Source organism: Rhipicephalus microplus, chromosome 4 (assembly GCF_043290135.1).
Source record: "Rhipicephalus microplus isolate Deutch F79 chromosome 4, USDA_Rmic, whole genome shotgun sequence".
Lineage (NCBI taxonomy): Eukaryota > Metazoa > Arthropoda > Arachnida > Ixodida > Ixodidae > Rhipicephalus > Rhipicephalus microplus.
This window is the reverse complement of record NC_134703.1, coordinates 220212603-220230505: the sequence shown is the minus strand read 5'-3', so window position 1 is coordinate 220230505 and position 17903 is coordinate 220212603. Positions and strand designations below refer to the sequence as shown.

Below are 17903 nucleotides of genomic sequence, written 5' to 3'. Positions count from 1 at the left end.
ATGCCTACTAAGATTAGTTGTGAAAATATTAGTTTATTGTTTCAAGGGAGATTGAAAATAATAAGTCATTCAATACAATTTTCGTTTTCTTGGTTCCAATATTTCTGTGACATATCTATAGAGATATTTGCACTTTTCAATCTACTAAGAGTCAAATAAGATCAGACACAGTGCGTTTACGGAAAGTTTAGTACATATAAAAGTGCCCGCAAAAAATGTAACCTTTTGCTATTGTTTATGGCATAACTCCATAATTATAATAGCTACACAAAACATGATTGCATATTTGAAATCTGCATGAAAAACTATACTAATAACAAACTTATAGGTCTCTATTACTAGAAATAAAAGCCTTTTTCGAGGAGGGGCTCCCCTTAATGTGCAGTGCAAAACGTAACCAAGAATTATTCCAAAACATAAGCATTACCATTTTCAGTGCGAAATCTGCTTCAATAAGAAGAAGAATGGCTTATGATCACTATGATACTAAAATAAGTACTGCAGCTCTTATGGTTATGGAGACAAAAGTACATAAACTTTGCCTAAAATACATGGCAGGTATAGGGCTTACCCTCTTCCGTAGAAAATAAAGAAAGAGGGGGAGGGAGCATGTTAGCTAGGACATTGTTGACATGATGCTACTATCATTTTTTTTGCACGTTTTAGGAAATATATTTTTTTTAAGAAACTTCAGTTGTAAGTCCCGCCTTGTCCTGTGCATTCCTTTCTTCTTGTGTTCGCGTCTGAAACTTGCTGCAACCTTTCACTTTACATCATGTACCGACTGGTCTTGAAAACCCCACAGCTAAATGGCTATAAAGAAGATTCTCTGTATCTGTAAGTGTTTCTTGGCTACAGAGCCCCAGATTAACTCCTTTGATACTTATAGCCAACCATCTTATGTGGCACACAACAGTTTCCCCGTTGTCAGACTACAAATGCATATGACTAACAATTTGGCCCGCCATGATGAGTGCCAGCTTCGAGATCATTAAACGAAAAATGGCCAATGCCAATGTGTGACCTTACCTCAAGCACCAGTTGGAGAAGCTCTCGATAACGAATGGCACACTCCCGGCCTGAGCTGAGCACTCGTGACTTGAGCTCTTGGGTCTCAGCCAAGCACGAGGCAGACTGCATGACAATAAAGACACACACTTTCTTAGTTTGACAAGAGCATGCAGCATTTTTTCTCTTATAGCCGAGCGTTACGAGGCGGATAGACTGAGCAGGTGTGTGCATATTTTAGGTGCACATCTGGTATCCAACGGGTCTCACTTAACCCTGGAACTGCTTCCGTCGAACCATTTGAGGATGTGCCTAATGCATGATAAAAGTGGCAAAAACATTTTTCGATAAATTTACTTTCATTGACATGAAGCTGTGTTGTCATGAAATACCCACAAAGTGCCTCCGGTCTCTTCTATCTTTTTTTTCCCCCATAGCTGAATAAGAGTACACTCGTAGTGGAGCAAAATTAAGTTATAGGGTTTTTTGCGTCGTGTCAAATACACGATCTCATCATAAAGCACGCCAAAGAGACATGTACACACTCCCAGATTAATACTCAGCACCACTTTATCCATCACAAAACAAACCGCCCAGCTTCGTATGCACTAGTCAGTGAAGAACCGTAAACTTTTTGGCCTCATTTCTACAGCAGCCAGCTATATTGTATGAGTACAACTTTAGCACAAAACAAATTAAACATGGGTGCCCCTATTTTGCATGAAAACAAAATACCGTAAGCGCGCATAAATTACATGGCCATTTCCAGCCAATAGAAGCACAGTAAGCGTCTCATACATCTAAGAAAATGTTTTCAATATATGAGTCCCCAGCGTTGTACACATGGCATCCAAGAGCCTAGCAGCAGGACAATTTTGTGGGTATCGGTAATTTATCTAACAGCCTCTTTGCGCTCATTAATGCATTAAAAAAAAATTTTAGTTCGACAACCCTGTTGGTTGGGTTGTCGTGCTTCAAAGAATAGTTTTCTGGCTCATTGACTCAAGTTTTAAGTTTAGTTTCAAGTTTATTAAAAAATAATCGCAGAACACAATACATATGGTGCTTCATTGTCGCATTGCCCTTGGAAGGTGCTGGATCATTCACACGTGGTGAAGCTGCGACTGTGCGGTCACTTTGTGGCCTGCTGATAGCATTCGACGACTTCGCCGCTGGAGGTCGCTGCCTCGAGAGCAAGCCCTATATATTTGCCAGCACCAGCACCGGTTCTTCACTGGCAGCAGTGGCATTGCACGAGCTACAAATTAAGCAGATTTTCCCGTTCTTGCAGGCATTCTTTCAAGCTCTTTTCTGTATAGTTTCTATTTTTTTTTAACTGCCGCTGCTGCCAAAAATTGCGTTCTGATCTGCATTTTATTTTTTTCTGTGTCTGTATTTGTTTTTTTTTGATCGAGAGTATTTACCATGCCAACTAATGCTGAACTCTAAAAAAAAAAATAAAGACCTTGAGGCTAAAATTAACAGCTTGGCTAAGGACACATCTGAAAAGGTCATCGGCAGGTTATTACTCAAGCTGCAAGAATCGGGCATCGATGTTGCTGAAATAAAAAAAGAAGTTGTATCCCTACAATCGAGTGCAGAGCACTTGAATGAACTTGTCGAGGACCTACGTAACCAAAATGTCACATTAATAAATGAGAATAAACAGCTAACAACCCTGAATGACTCCCTCGGCCGCAAGGTTGAGGAACTGGAGCAATACTCGCGCATGAGCAATGTGGAGATCAAGGGGAAGACTGTGCTCTCAGGGAAAGACTGCAGTGCAATCGTGAAAATGTTAGGGGAGAAGGCTGGCTGTCCCATATTGCCTGCTGATCTCGACATTGTGCATCGCATGCCAACATGTTCTAAAGATAAAATAAACATTATTGCGCGCTTCTGCTCCCAGACTAAGAAATCTGACTACATCAGTAAAGCACGTAAGGCGAAGCTCTGTGCTAGTGATCTTGGTATCACTGGTGGTACAAATGCCCCTGTCTTTATCAATGATCATTTGACTCCAAGCAACAAGGTCCTCTTTTCCAAAGCCTTAACACTAAAAAAGGAAAATAACTGGATGTTTCTCTGGACAGACAACTGTCAAATTAAAGCTAGAAAGACTACTAATTGCAGAGTCCAGCACATTCGCGATGACTTCGATTTGACAAGCCTTGCACAATGTGATCATTGCATCATTTTTTTCTCGCACCAACATGGACGTTCTTATAGAACCAGACCATGTTAACTCATTCATAAGTGGATATAATTTTATCAATCATTTCAATGCTAAGAGCCCGCGTAAACACTTCGATGAAATCCATGATCTCCTTTCTTGTATAGTAACTCTTTTTCACTTATTGCCATAACAGAAACATGGTTATCAGTTGCTGACAGAAATCTCTATTGCTTCCCAAATTATAACTCAGAATACTGTAACAGAACAACTAGCAGTCATGATGGTGCAGCCATTTTTATATCTCCTGATCTTTCTTATAGGAGAAGACACGATTTGCACTTGCCTGTAACTAATTGCGAATCAGTTTGGATTCAAATCACTAATTGCTCTCCATCTTGCGATCAGAGAGATTTCATATTTGGCTGCATTTATCGATCTCCCTCATTCTCAGTCGAAGATTTATTTTCTAATCTTGAAAATGTCCTACATATCATTTCTCTTGAGAATAAAACTGCCATTTTAATGGGTGACATCAACATTAACTTACTCAATTACACTTCACCTGTTGTTATTAGTTACACTAGTCTACTGCAAAGCTACGGATTTGAGTTCTTAAATGATGTTCCTACATGGCAAGTTCCCAGTCGTGCTGGGACCCTGATAGATCATGCTTTCTCTCACTCGCTAATATCTCAGCAGGTGAAAGTTCTCGACAGTGACATTACTGATCATTATCCTTTACTCCTACGCTTCAATCGACAACTACGTCCTTGGACTCTTGCTCATTCCAAATACATTCTGGATAAAGAGAGTTTCATAACTGCCATAGAAGACTTAGATTGTACCGAGGTTAAATCTTGTAATATTCCCCAAAGAGCGTTTTCTAAATTTTTTCCTTAATTATATCGCATATCCGAAAATTCACTTCCAAAACGAAATGTAAAAAAATATTAGCATATTCTCATAATCCGTGGATGTCTCAAAGGCTATTAGCTGCTTTACGTAGACGCGACAATCTCTACAAAGAAACTAAAAGTCAGCCATTTATTACTAAGTTAATTGCCCGCTACAAAAAATTACGTAATGCTGTAAACAAGCACTTAAAAGCTGTGAAACATTCTATTTTAGAAGAAAAAATATCGCAAGCAGGTAATAAGGCTAAACGAAAATGGGACATTGTAAACTGCTTTTTAAACAAGAACTCTCGCCACCAAGTATCCAGATTCGTAATCAACAACATTGAATTTAACTCGCCTATCGACATAGCTGACGCTTTCTGTTCCTACTTTTTTAGCGCTGACGCACCCTGTCCCACACAAATCACACCACTTAGACGCCTCCTTCATTCGTTTTTTCTCTTTCCCACTACTCCTGAAGAAATACGTAATGTAATAAAACACCTGAAATCTACCGGTGCAGGAACTGATGAAGTCCTGCTTGCTCATATAGAACTCATTGTGCCCCTAATTTCTGATATATTGTGTTTCATTAGGAATTTGATATTCAAGACAGGCGTACCGTATTTACTCGCATAATCGGCGCACTCGCATAATAGGCGCACCCCTAGTTTGGTCGCGGAAAATTTGATTTTTTTTAATTCCGCGCAAAATAGGCGCACCCCGAACTTGGCCGTGATCAGAAACAATTCTACCCCCCAGCGGTACAGTTGGAACGCGGTCCCCGTACCCTGAAGCAAAAAAGAAGGCAAATCGACGAGCAAATAAAAAAAAATTCAAAGTGCAACGACCTAATCAACGTGTTTGTCGAAATAAAACTTGAAAAAAAAAAAAAGCGTCCATGAGCGAAAAAAAAAAAAAAACGGCTGTTCCATCAATTACCGATACCCCCCAAATCGCCGCGATTTTTGGAGGTCACGTGTACAACGCCGGGGGCTCGATCGCCATCACCACCATCAGAGAAAAAGAAAGAAACGCCATTTTGCAAGCGGTGTGCGTATGTTGTGGTCGTGTATCGAACTTTGGTTCCACCATGGGGAAGTACGCGAGCTACACGGCTGGGTTTAAACTGAAGGCAGTGCAGTACGCGCTGGAGCACGGCAACCGGGCTGCAAGCAGGCATTTCAGCGTTGGAGAAACCAGTATTCGGTACTGGAGGGACCAAGAAGAAAAACTTAAGGCGACGAAGAAGACACGACGGGCTTTCCGCGGTGCCAAGACCAGCAGGTATCCGAACGACGAAGAGCAACTGGTCCGGCATATACGGGAGCTACGACAAGACGGCTGTGCTGTGTCGTTGGATATTGTGCAGACTGAGGCGCGCAGAATAGCCCGAGCGCAGGGCATCGAAGCAAAAGAGTTCAAAGCCAGCTCCGGATGGACAACTCGTTTCATGCGGCGCCATGGCCTCGCACTGCGAAGGCGGACCACCTTGTGCCAGCGCTTGCCCGCAGCATATGAAGACAAAGTGGTGGACTTCCACAGTTTTGTTATAAAGCTCCGACAGCAGAAAGACTTCATTTTGTCCCAGATCGGCAACGCTGATCAGACCCCCCTTTGCTTTGATATGCCGTGGAACACGACAGTGGAGGAGAAAGGTGCACGGAGCGTCATCGTCAGAACGTCTGGCGCTGATAAACAACGATGCACCGTAATCCTGGCGGTGACAGAAGATGAGCGTAAGCTACCGCCTTACGTTATTTTTAAACGTAAGACGCTCCCAAAGGCAAAATTCCCTCAAGGCATCTACGTCAGAGTCCAGGAAAAAGGCTGGATGAGCGCGGAACTCATGGTGGATTGGGTGAAAACAGTCTGGGGTCGGCGGCCGAGTGGTCTGTTGTTGCCGTCCATGCTTGTCCTGGACAGTTTTCGTGGGCACCTAGTAGACCGCGTACGAGATGAGCTGAAGGAGCTGCGCACAGATCTGGCAGTGGTTCCGGGCGGCCTCACATCGATACTGCAGCCTTTGGACGTGTCCTTGAATAAACCTTTCAAGGACAATGTTCGAAGGCTGTACACCACCTGGATGGCTGGAGGACAACATCAGCTGACTACAGGTAGTAAGATTAAGAGGCCGCCTGTGGAAATGCTGTGCGCTTGGATCGTGCAAGCGTGGCAGGCGATCTCCGACGAAGTCGTCAGGAAAAGCTTCAAGAAGACGGGTACCTCGAACGCACTGGATGCGAGTGGGGATGACATGTTGTGGGGTGCGGATGATTCGGACACCGAAAACGAATCCCCGCTCGGCGAGGATGAATGTGTGATCTCCGACTCGGACTCCGAATAGGGAAAAGAAGGAACAGCTACGACTTTTGTGTAAATAAATTTTACGTGTGTGTGTGCAGTTGACGGCTCTCGCTTGTTCATTAAAAGGTACGTAGGTATGTTTGTTTTATGCTGAATTAATTGGTAAACGATAAAGTGGCCTTTTACTTGACAAGTGTGCAGATTTAAAGCGCGAGAACAGAGTTGAAAAAATTTTCGAAAATTTTACCCCGCATAATTGGCGCACCCCTAACTTCGAGCCGGATTTTCTGAAAAAAAAAATAAGTGCGCCTATTATGCGAGTAAATACGGTATTTCCTAAAGAGCTTAAACGTGGTAAAATTATCCCAGTTCATAAAAAGGGTGATAGGACATTGATTAATAATTACCGACCCATTTGCATTCTGCCCTTTTTTGGTAAAGTTCTTGAGAAGTTGATTGGAGTATGCCTAACTAATTACCTTGATAATTTCAGTATTCTGTCCCCTTGTCAGTTTGGCTTTCGCAATCATTTCTCTACTGATCTAGCACTCATTCATCTAACCAATCAACTAAAAAAATTCATTGACAAAGGTTTATTTGTAGGATCAGTATTCATCGATCTAACAAAACCATAAGACACTTTATATCACACCATTCTTTTTACTAAACTTGAAGCGATTGGTGTATCTGGTCCTGTTTTAGCGTTACTAAAAAGCTACCTGCATAACCGCGTTCGACTTGTGTCCATTTCTAATGTATATTGTCACGCAGAAAAGGACGACGCAGTTGTCTATGAGGAAAACAAGTTTATTGGAGCGAACCTGTGCTCCCCTAACAACTGAAAAAAAAACACAGGCGGCGAAGCAGCGGCCAGCAAAACGACGGGCACGCTAGTGAGCGTCGGCGATCTAATGACGCGGCATTGGCTGTGCGGGGATTTATATCCCTCGGCGCGAGGGTTTCTCGAATAGTCGAATTGTATCGGGAACGCCGTGATAGCGTTTGTTAGAAACGCCGTTCGCTCGAACAGCGTTTCTAACAAACAACGCTTGAAGCGTTGTTTCCATGCATGGTTCGCGGCACTATCGAACAACGCCTGAAGCGTTGTTCGATAGCGTTTGTTTGAAACGCTGTGGTAGCGTTTGTTCGAAACGCTGTGAAAATGGCGATAGCACAGGCCGGCGCAGCCAGGCCGAAAAAACAAAACAAATAAACAAACCCAATGCATGGTTCGCGGCATTACCCCCCCTCTAAGAGTGCATCGACCCGATGCTAACATAAGGGGCAGTCCACACAAATTAAAAGTTCGTCATCGGCCGTAGAAAGGTTTTAAGCGAACCACATGGACGACTTCGGGCCGCGTGCGTCGTCGTGATGTACGGGAGTCCCCATCGGGGATCACTTCGTACGTTAGTTCGCCAACACGTCGTAGAATCTGGTAGAGTCCGAAATAGCGTCGTAGAAGTTTCTCACTGAGTCCACGTCGTCGAATGGGAGTCCAAACTCACACATGATCTCCAGGATGGTACTCGGCGTCTCGGCGTCGGAGATTGTAGCGTCCGGCATCCACCAGTTGCTGGTCCGTTATACGAGCTCGAGCGAGCTGGCGGGCCTCCTCCGCACGTTGGAGGTATCCTTGGACGTCGGCGTTGAGGTCGTCGTCTTCTACGTGCGGAAGCATGGCGTCGAGCATCGTAGTCGGCCGTCTTCCGTAGACGAGCTCGAACGGTGTCATCTGCGTGGTTTCTTGAATAGCCGTGTTGTACGCAAACGTGACGTACGGGAGGACTTCGTCCCACGTCTTATGTTCAACGTCGACGTACATAGACAGCATATCCGCGATTGTCTTATTGAGCCGTTCCATTAGTCCATTCAATTGGGGGTGGTACGCCGTCGTTCTTCGGTGATCTGTGTTGCTGTAGCGTAAGATTCCTTGCATGAGCTCCGTAGTGAAGGTCGTTCCGCGGTCCGTGATTAGGACCTCAGGGGCTCCATGTCGCAGCACAATTTGGTTAATAAAGAACTTTGGAACTTCTTGTGCAGTTCCCCTAGGAAGAGCGGTGGTCTCTGCGTAGCGCGTCATGTAGTCTGTCGCTACGACAATCCATTTGTTCGCGGATCGGGATGTAGAGAACGGGCCCAGAAGGTCCATTCCGATCTGTTGGAAGGGCCTCGTTGGGACGGCGATCGGCTGCAGAAGTTCGGCTGGTCTAGTCGGTGGTGTTTTTCGTCGCTGGCAGTCACGGCAGCTCCGGACGTAGTGGGTGACATAGGATGTAAGGCGGGGCCAAAAGTATTTCGCCTTGATTTTTGTAATCGTGCGAGCTGTTCTGAGATGTCCGGAAGACGGGTCGTCGTGGCACGCTTCCAAAATTTCGTCACGAAGGTCTGCGGGGATGACAAGTAGATAATTCGTTCTCGTTCCGGGGTTGAAATTCTTCTTCACTAGGATGAAGTTTTTGAGGCCGAATGCTGGTAAGTTGCGCTTGAACGCCCCAGGCACGGCGACGTTGCGTCCTTCGAGGTAGTCGATCATGGCGCGGAGGTCAGGGTCGGCACGCTGCTGGGCGGCTAGGTCGCTCTCTGTCACGACTCCGAAGAACGCGCTGTCTTCATTGGAGTCCTGTGGTGGTGGGTCGACGGGAACGCGGGACAGGCAGTCGGCGTCGGAGTGTTTCCTGCCGGATTTGTAGAATATTGTAACGTCAAACTCTTGCAGGCGCAAGCTCCACCGCCCAAGACGGCCAGAGGGGTCCTTCAAATTGGCGAGCCAACACAGCGCATGATGGTCTGTCACAACCTTAAACGGTCTACCATAGACGTATGGGCGAAATTTTGAAATGGCCCATATGATAGCCAGGCACTCTTTCTCTGAGGCAGAGTAGTTTCTCTCCTCCTTCGACAGACCACGGCTTGCATAGGCGATTTCGTAACCGCTTTGCTTTTGGACGAGGACAGCACCCAAACCGATATCACTGGCGTCCGTGTGCATTTCCGTTTCGGCGTTTTCGTCGAAATGAGCGAGCACGGGCGAGTTTTGCAGGCGTTGTTGCAGGTCGCAGAATGCTTTGTCTTGGTCGTTTTCCCAGCTGAAAGGGGTGCTTTCTTTCGTCAGGCGCGTGAGTGGCTCTGCAATGCGTGCGAAGTTTGCGACGAAGCGCCGGTAGTATGCGCACAGTCCGAGAAACCTTCGCACACCCTTCTTATCTTTCGGCCTTGGGAAGTTCGCAATGGCTGATGTTTTTGCCGGGTCAGGTAGGACTCCCGCGGCGTTCACGACGTGACCCAAGAACTTGAGTTCCTCGTACCCGAAACGGCACTTCTCAGGCTTCAGTGTTAACCCCGACGTACGAATGGCCTCGAGTACAGATTCCAACCTTGTGAGGTGTTCTTCGAAAGTCCGGGCGAATACGACATCGTCGAGGTATACGAGGCAAGTGTGCCACTTCAGGCCTGCTAGCACAGTGTCCATGACTCTCTGAAACGTTGGGGGCGCCGTGCACAGCCCAAACGGCATCACCTTGAACTCGTACAGACCGTCCGGGGTTATAAATGCAGTCTTCTCTCGGTCTCTCTCGTCCACTTCAATTTGCCAGTAGCCGGTCTTCAGATCCATGGATGAGAAGTACTTGGCGTGGCAGAGGTGGTCGAGGGCGTCATCGATTCGTGGCAGGGGGTACACGTCCTTTTTGGTGATTTTGTTTAGTCTCCGGTAGTCAACGCAGAATCTTAAAGTGCCATCTTTTTTCTTCACAAGTACAACCGGCGCAGCCCATGGACTTTTTTGATGACTGTATTATATCGTCGCTGAGCATGTCATCAACTTGAGTCCGGATGGCTTCGCGCTCGTGTGAAGAAACGCGGTACGGTGACTGTCTGGTAGGTCAGGCTCCATCTTCGGTTATTATCCGGTGCTTCGCCAAAGGTGTCTGACGTAACTTCGAGTTTGAGGAAAAACACTCGCTGTAGCGACGGAGCAACTCCAGTAATCTGTCCCGATTTTCTTGCAACAGCGCCGGGTTCACGTCGAAAGGATGTGGCAGCTTGGAAGCATCTGCGCGTGCGCGTTTAAAGGTGGCGACCGCGATCACTTGACTCGCTTCTTGCGTTTCTTCGAGGAACGCAATTGCAGCGCCCTTGTTTAGATGCTGGTACTCCTCGGTGAAATTGGTGACCAAAACGTGGGATCTGCGTTGCTTAAACCGCGCAATGCCTCTTGCGACAGACACACCGCGGTATAGAAGCAACCTTTGGTCAGTCTCCACGATAGCGTCGACGTCAGGAGCAGCACCTTCACAATAGACGGAGATCATCAAGCTTGCGCAGGGTGGCAGGGTGACGTGATCGTCGGCGATCCTTACAGCAGCACGGTGTCCGAGGTTCGGTTGCGGCGTCGTGGAGTGATCGGAAGAAAACGTTATCGACCTGGTCTGCAGATCAATTATTGCGCCATTGTCCGTCAAAAAGTCCATTCCGAGAATTACGTCGCGGGAGCAGTTAGGCAAAATGACGAACTCCGAAGGGTACGTAGTACCGTCTACGGTGACGCGCGACGTGCATATTCCACTTGGGGTCACGAGGTGGCCTCCTGCTGTGCGTATGTGCGGACCGTCCCATCTGGTCGTAACTTTCTTTAGCTTGGACGCGAATAACCCGCTCATGATCGAGTAGTCGGCTCCCGTGTCGATGAGGGCGACTACGTCAAGGCCGTCGATGGACAACTGGACGTCGGATGCCGCTTTCCTCGAATTTCGGGTGCGTCGGGGCGTCGTATCGCGGCTTGCACGTGTTGATGGTCGGGCACTATGCGTCGTCATCGTCGTCTTCTCAGCGGCAGCCTTCGTCATTTCGGGTACGCGTCGCGCAGCGTAGCTGTCGTCGTTTTCGGGGGTCTCGTCAGGGTGTCGTCGGGTCGTCGGGATGAGGGCATGTCGTGAGTCACGGTCTTGCGTCGTTGGAGGGTTTTCATTTTCTTGCCGTTGTGCAACTTCACCTCCAGAAGTTGCTGCTTTTAGTTTCCCCCTCGTGGGCTGGGGGACCTTCCACGGGCGAAGTTAGCATGGCTGCGACGGTTGGGGGATTGGTACGGGAAGGGCGACGGCGAACGGTTGAAACGGGATGATCCACGGCTGGTGTTCGACAGGTATTCTTTGATCTCAAATGGGCGCTGGCGGCTCGCGGGCGGGGTGCGTCGACGGAGAACCCACGCAAACCCAGCCTCTTGTACGGGCAGCGGTGGTAGACGTGGTCGGCCTCTCCGCAGTGGTAGCCCAGCGGACGATTATCTGGCGTTCGCCACACCTCGGTCTTCCTGGGCGCCTGGTTTCGGGTTACAGGGGGTCGGGCGGGCGGCGGTACGGCGGGGCCTCTTGATGACGGGTTGGGACGGGTCGGGGTCGAAAAGCGGCAGCGGAGTAGGTCATTGCTTGTGGTTCGCAAGGTGCTTCCGACGGCGTGGAATTCCCCAGTGCTTGCTGAACCTCCTCACGGACGACGTCAGTGAGGGAGGCGACTTGGGGCTGCGGCGTTGCTGGGAACAATTTCCTCAGTTCCTCGCGAACGACGGCGCGGATGGTCTCCCGCAAGTCTTCCGTCGCCAATCCAGGGGCGTTTACCGGGTTCACCGAAAGGGTGTTGAGTGGTCTATCGTATTGCCGCGAACGCATATCCAAGGTCCTCTCGATCATCGAAGCCTCGGTGACGAACTCAGCGACGGTCTTAGGGGGGTTGCGGATGAGTCCAGTGAAGAGCTCTTGTTTAACTCCCCGCATCAGAAAGCGCGCCTTCTTCTCTTCTGCCATTTCGGGGTCAGCTCTCCGGAACAGCATCTTCATCTCCTCAGCAAACAGTACAACACCTTCGTTAGGGTGTTGCATTCGCGTCTCCAACAAAAGGGCGGCTCGTTCCTTCCGCACAACCGTAGCAAATGTTTTGAGGAATTCGCTCTTAAAGACAGTCCAGTCGGTTAGGGAGCCTTCATGGTTCTCAAACCACATTCCAGCTGCATCCTCCAAATAGAAGAAGACATGACGAAACGTTTCTTCGTCATCCCCCCTGTTAAAGATGCGGATGCGCTCCAGCTTCTCCAGCCACTCTTCCGGGTCTTCACCAGGAGATCCTCGGAATGATGGGGGCTCACGAGGTTGTTGCAGAACGACGGGAGGGTTGGTAGCGCTGGTCATGGTGCCTGCGTTGATCATCGTGGTTTTTACGTCTTCTTTTCTTTTTTTATCCGGGAGCAGTCCAAACTCTGGCTGAAGGCCTTGCTGTCGGCGGCTGACACGAGTTGGGCGTGCTTGTCGGCTTGGCAATGGCTTAGGGTTCATGTACCCCGCACCTCCACCAGATGTCACGCAGCAAAGGACGACGCAGTTGTCTATGAGGAAAACAAGTTTATTGGAGCGAACCTGTGCTCCCCTAACAACTGAAAAAAAAAAACACAGGCGGCGAAGCAGCGGCCAGCAAAACGACGGGCACGCTAGTGAGCGTCGGCGATCGAATGACGCGGCATCGGCTGTGCGGGAATTTATATCCCTCGGCGCGAGGGTTTCTCGAATAGTCGAATTGTATCGGGAACGCCAAGATAGCGTTTGTTAAAAACGCTGTTCGTTCGAACAGCGTTTCTAACAAACAACGCTTGAAGCGTTGTTTCCATGCATGGTCCGCGGCACTATCGAACAACGCCTGAAGCGTTGTTCGTTAGCGTTTGTTCGAAACGCTGTGAAAACGGCGATAGCACAGGCCGGCGCAGCCAGGCCGAAAAAACAAAACACAAATAAACAAACCCAATGCATGGTTCGCGGCAATATTCTAAGAAATTATCTACTAATATTGGTGTCCCTCAAGGATCCATTTTAGGACCGCTTCTGTTTTTAATTTATATAAATGATCTTTCTAATTGTCTGTCCTTCACTAATTCCATTTTGTATGCCGATGACACTACCATATTTACTTCTGACAAAAGCATTTCACTTCTCGTCGACAAGCTAAGTGCTGACTTTAAGAATGTTTCAAGTTGGTGCAGTGCTAACTTGTTAACTATTAATGCAACCAAGACTAAATTTGTAATATTTTCAACGCATCAAAAATATTCAGCACCCTTTCCTTTCTTGACTTTTTGCTCGCACTCTATTTTTTCCAGTCCCTGCGCTTCTTTTCTCGGAATTTCTCTCGACTCTAGCTTGAAATATATAGATCGTATTTCTCACATCAAAAAGAAAATGGCATACGGCATCCGCGCTCTGATTAAAACTCGTCCATACTTCACACGTTCCACTTTACTGTCACTCTACTATTCATTCGTTCATTCACATATTAATTATGGCATAATGTGCTGGGGTAGCACCTATAACACTCATTTGGCTTCCCTTCAAGTACTATAGAATCAATCCATAAGAATCATTACTAACAGTTCCCGCTTTTCTAACGGTAAATGCCTACTTCAAGATAACAACATTTTGACCATTTCAGAGCTCCTCAATTACAACTTAGGTATCACATTCTATAAATACATAACCAAGACACTACCTCCTATCTGCTTCTCATCTTCCGACCTTGTTGTCCATAGTAATACTATATTTGCACGTAACATTAACGTCCTTTTGCCTAAGGTACGTACTAATTATGGCAAACTAACTGCTGAATTTTCATCTATAGCATTTTGGAACACAATACCATCTGTTATTAAAAATGCTAGAAACTTGCATCACTACAAGAAAAAACTAAAATCACACATTATGCATGCCTAGTTTTACTGTTTCTTACCACAGCTCTATTTTGTTTGAATGTCCACATGTTATGTATTACAACTTGTGTGTGTGCGTGTGTATTTCAATGTTCTGTTGCAATTATGCTTAGTTTATAATTTTGATTATTGCTTATGTTGCCTCCAACATTGTTTTACCTCAATTTACCCTTAACAGGACGTCCCGATACAGTTTTTGACTTTGAGACCTCCTTTTGTATACTAAACACATGTCACATTCTTGTATTCCTACCGATAAAAATCTGAAATCTGAAAATCTATATGAAGGTGCTACATTTTCAGAAGGACGCCCAAAAGTTAAAACTCTGGGAGGGCCTCCTAACAAAATTAAACAAAAAAAGAAAATTAGTAAGCACAGAGAATAAGTTGAATACAGGTGCACAGATATAATAAAGAAACACATATATACACACATGTAAATACATATATATCTACATATGTAAGGAAAAACCTTAATATTGGCAATACAATAACGATACTAATTAATACCGTGAAAGAAGATATGTCAAAAAGAAATAAATAAAAAACCATAAGGCATAACATCAATAAAGGCAATGCAGATACAGAGTCGTATGTTAATGAATTGTTGAGAGCAAGCATGTTTTTAAAGATGAACGAAGCTGGTGTAATGATAATGTTTTTAATTCAGGGTTGAGAGTGTTCCAAATAAAAATTGCACTGAAGTAAGCTGTTTGCTTGCCATAATTCATCGCGATTTTCGGTAACAAAAAATTGTTTGACATAGCAAGCCTGGTCTTATTCTTATTAATAAATTGATGAATTGGAAGGGCATCAACAGAAACTTGGTGGTTCATAGCTTTGCGCAGCAAGACCGTCAGGCTAGCTTTGTATGTGCAAACAACAGGTAGTACACTCAATTCTAGAAAAAGGGGCCTGGACGATGAACGAGGGGATGAGAAGAAGATAACTTTCAGTGCACGCTTCTGGATGCTAACTAAACGAAAGATGTGGCTGTAATAAGTATTTCCCCAAGTGGTAATACAATATTTGATATGTGTATAAATGAAGGCATGATAAAGTGATAGAAGTGTATTAATGCTGAAGCTTGAACACGTTTCAATTAATGTCCTTATGTCGAAGCCAATTTGTTCAACTAAAGAATTGACAAGGGTATCAAATTTTAGATTGGAATCTACAATGACACACAGGAACTTTGCAGACGTTATTTGTTTATTTTCAACATTGCTCTTCCGTATGTGAAAGACAAATGTCACTACGTTCTGAGGAGAATGGAAAACTACAAACTGAGACTTTACAGGGTTTATACTTACATAATTTTTAAGACACCAGTCTTTCAAGTTTCTGTACTGTGTAGTTTAATTTATCTAAAAGCTCAGTGGCGTTAGAAGCAGAAGCTACGATCATCGTATTGTCAGCGTACAAAAAACACTCAGCACTAGATAAGTAATTTGGCAGATCGTTAATAAATGTCAAAAATAAGAGCGGAGCAAGAATTGATTCCTGGGTACACCTTTTCTGATGAGTCTATGTTGAGTAACGGCGCCATCGATAAATACACTATGATATCTGTTTGAAAGATAATCTTTCAGAAGTGCCAAAAATGGACCAGTAATACCATGACTTTCAACTTAGAAAACATGGTTAATATTGTCAAAGGCTTTTTTAAAATAAATGAACACTGAGCCGGCTAATGATCCCCTGTCTAAATTTGTTCGGATCCAGTCAGTAAAGTTAATCACAAAGGGTTCTGTTGAAAGACCTGCGCGGAACCCAAACTGTGACGAGGACAGTATGTTAAATTTTGCAAAGTAGTTCGACATACGAACTTTGATTAACATTTCTACTATTTTGCTGAAAAATGGGAGTATAGAAATTGGCCTGTAAGTTTCTACTAATGTCGGATCGCCTTTTTTTAGTACAGGAATTACTTTGGTGACATTGCGTTGTTTAGGAGAAATCCCTGTGCCAAAGATCAGCTTGACTATATAGCAGATAGCGTCAGCTGTAACGTGCTTGACAGATGTAATATGTATTGAGTGTATGTTATCGAGGCCAGCTCCTGTATTCTTTAGCCATTTTATGACCGTTAGCACTCTGTCAGTCGTGCAAGGGTGTACGAAGCAAGATTGGGGTTGCCTTTCCGGCTGTGGCACTCAGGGACTTAAGTTCGTTTCTGAAGATGAAAAAAGTGACAAATAAGTTAGTTATCTCTTTGGGATTTTGTACTATTCTGTTGTTGTTGTGGGCAGTTGCAGAATTACTTTTGTGCTAGTCATTGCAATGTTCTTTATTGACAGCTGCATATTGCCATCATTGTGATAATTTGTGATAATTGTGAAGGACAATCTCGGCCTGTCTTTGTCACCACCAGGGGCGTCGGTTTTTTTGGGGGGAGGGGGGAGGGAGTGCACCTTGATATGAAGAGGGGGGGGCATGTAAATGATAATATTGAGCTATATATATGCCATGGTAAAAAACGCCAGGCCTGCGCGAAAGGTGCAGCACAGTACCTGAGAAAGCTAGAATGGCATTTCAGAGCCTTTTCTTAACACTCATTGTATAACTGCTGCAAGCACACTTGCTAGGTACCCACTATGTGATTAATAATAATAATTTATGGGTAGTATACCAGCATTGTTTATGCTGTTTTTTGCCATTCTTCTGAGAAGCGTTGTGCCCGCTAAACACTTGCAAGGTGCTTTGTGCCAACTGTTCATGCAGTAACTGACAACGATGAGGAATTATGCCTAATGTGGGTATGGGCCACAGTTAATAAGTGATCAAAAACAAGCTTTCATAATTTGTTGGAACATTGACTGACCCACTCGTTATGCTTTCACATTGTGTGACGCCTTGTTGTTCTTTTGCTGTTCTGCTTTTCGCTGTAAAAAATATTTCAAGGTAGGAGCACATCGCTGTACCCCCCCCCCCCCACCACCTGGCTATGCCACTGGCCGTCCCTGTCATATTCTGTATAATATCCCAATCGATAACATTGATTGGGATATTATAAACAGCGCGAGCAGGGGTGACGAATGCATCTAAAGTAGAGATAAAAAAGTCACTGTTTTGCCGCTAGGGCGAAGCAATGAATACGATAGCAACCACTTGGAATGTAATGCCGAGAATGGCAAGCAGATCGAAACGTGCAGTGCACTGCTCACGCACAAATGATGCACAAAAACAACACACACAAGATGAGATTGAACTAACAACGTTTACCACTCAACACCTAATAAACTGTTTAAACAAAAAAGTCACAGCTTCGCCGCAAAGACGAAGCAATGAACGTGATAGCAGCAAATTAGAAAGTCATGTGCATAATGGCAAGCAGATCAGAACATGCCCCGCGTTTCTCATGCACAAATTAGGCATGAACCGTACTCACTGGTACAGGTGAACGTGAATAAGCATCTCAGTTGTTACTTTGCTGTGTCTGAAAAGTGGGCGCTTTTTGCAAACAGAGCCTGTGTGCAACGATTGTAGTGACCTTTGTGTGCCCGGTAACTACAATGAATTCGTTTCGGTGAAAGACCAAAGCCTACCAAGATGTACGATCCTCCTCACCACGAGATAAGGATGCGCAAGTGAGCATAAACCCTCCTCTTCTCCATGGGCAAAGTACGCGTGGGAGATTAGAGCATGCGCCGCCGCTTCATGACGTTGTGGTGACGCGCGCTCATTGTGCGATCTTGCTGGTAATACCACAAACATGATAGTTCCCCCTAGATGCTCGTCACGAACGGTAAGGGATAGATATAAATAGCTT

The 17903-nt window shown here is 45.5% G+C and overlaps 1 protein-coding gene across 3 annotated transcripts in view; it reads right to left on the bottom strand.

Annotated features, from left to right (window-relative positions):
- Positions 1-17903, bottom strand: part of rhea (Talin_middle and talin-RS domain-containing protein rhea) — a 908869-nt gene that overhangs the window by 130337 nt on the left and 760629 nt on the right. For all 3 annotated transcript variants that reach the window (XM_037423602.2, XM_037423603.2, XM_075891790.1), the window contains exon 48: positions 1030-1134. In XM_037423602.2, coding sequence (XP_037279499.2) covers positions 1030-1134 — 105 coding nt within the window. The remainder of the gene's footprint in view (positions 1-1029; positions 1135-17903) is intronic.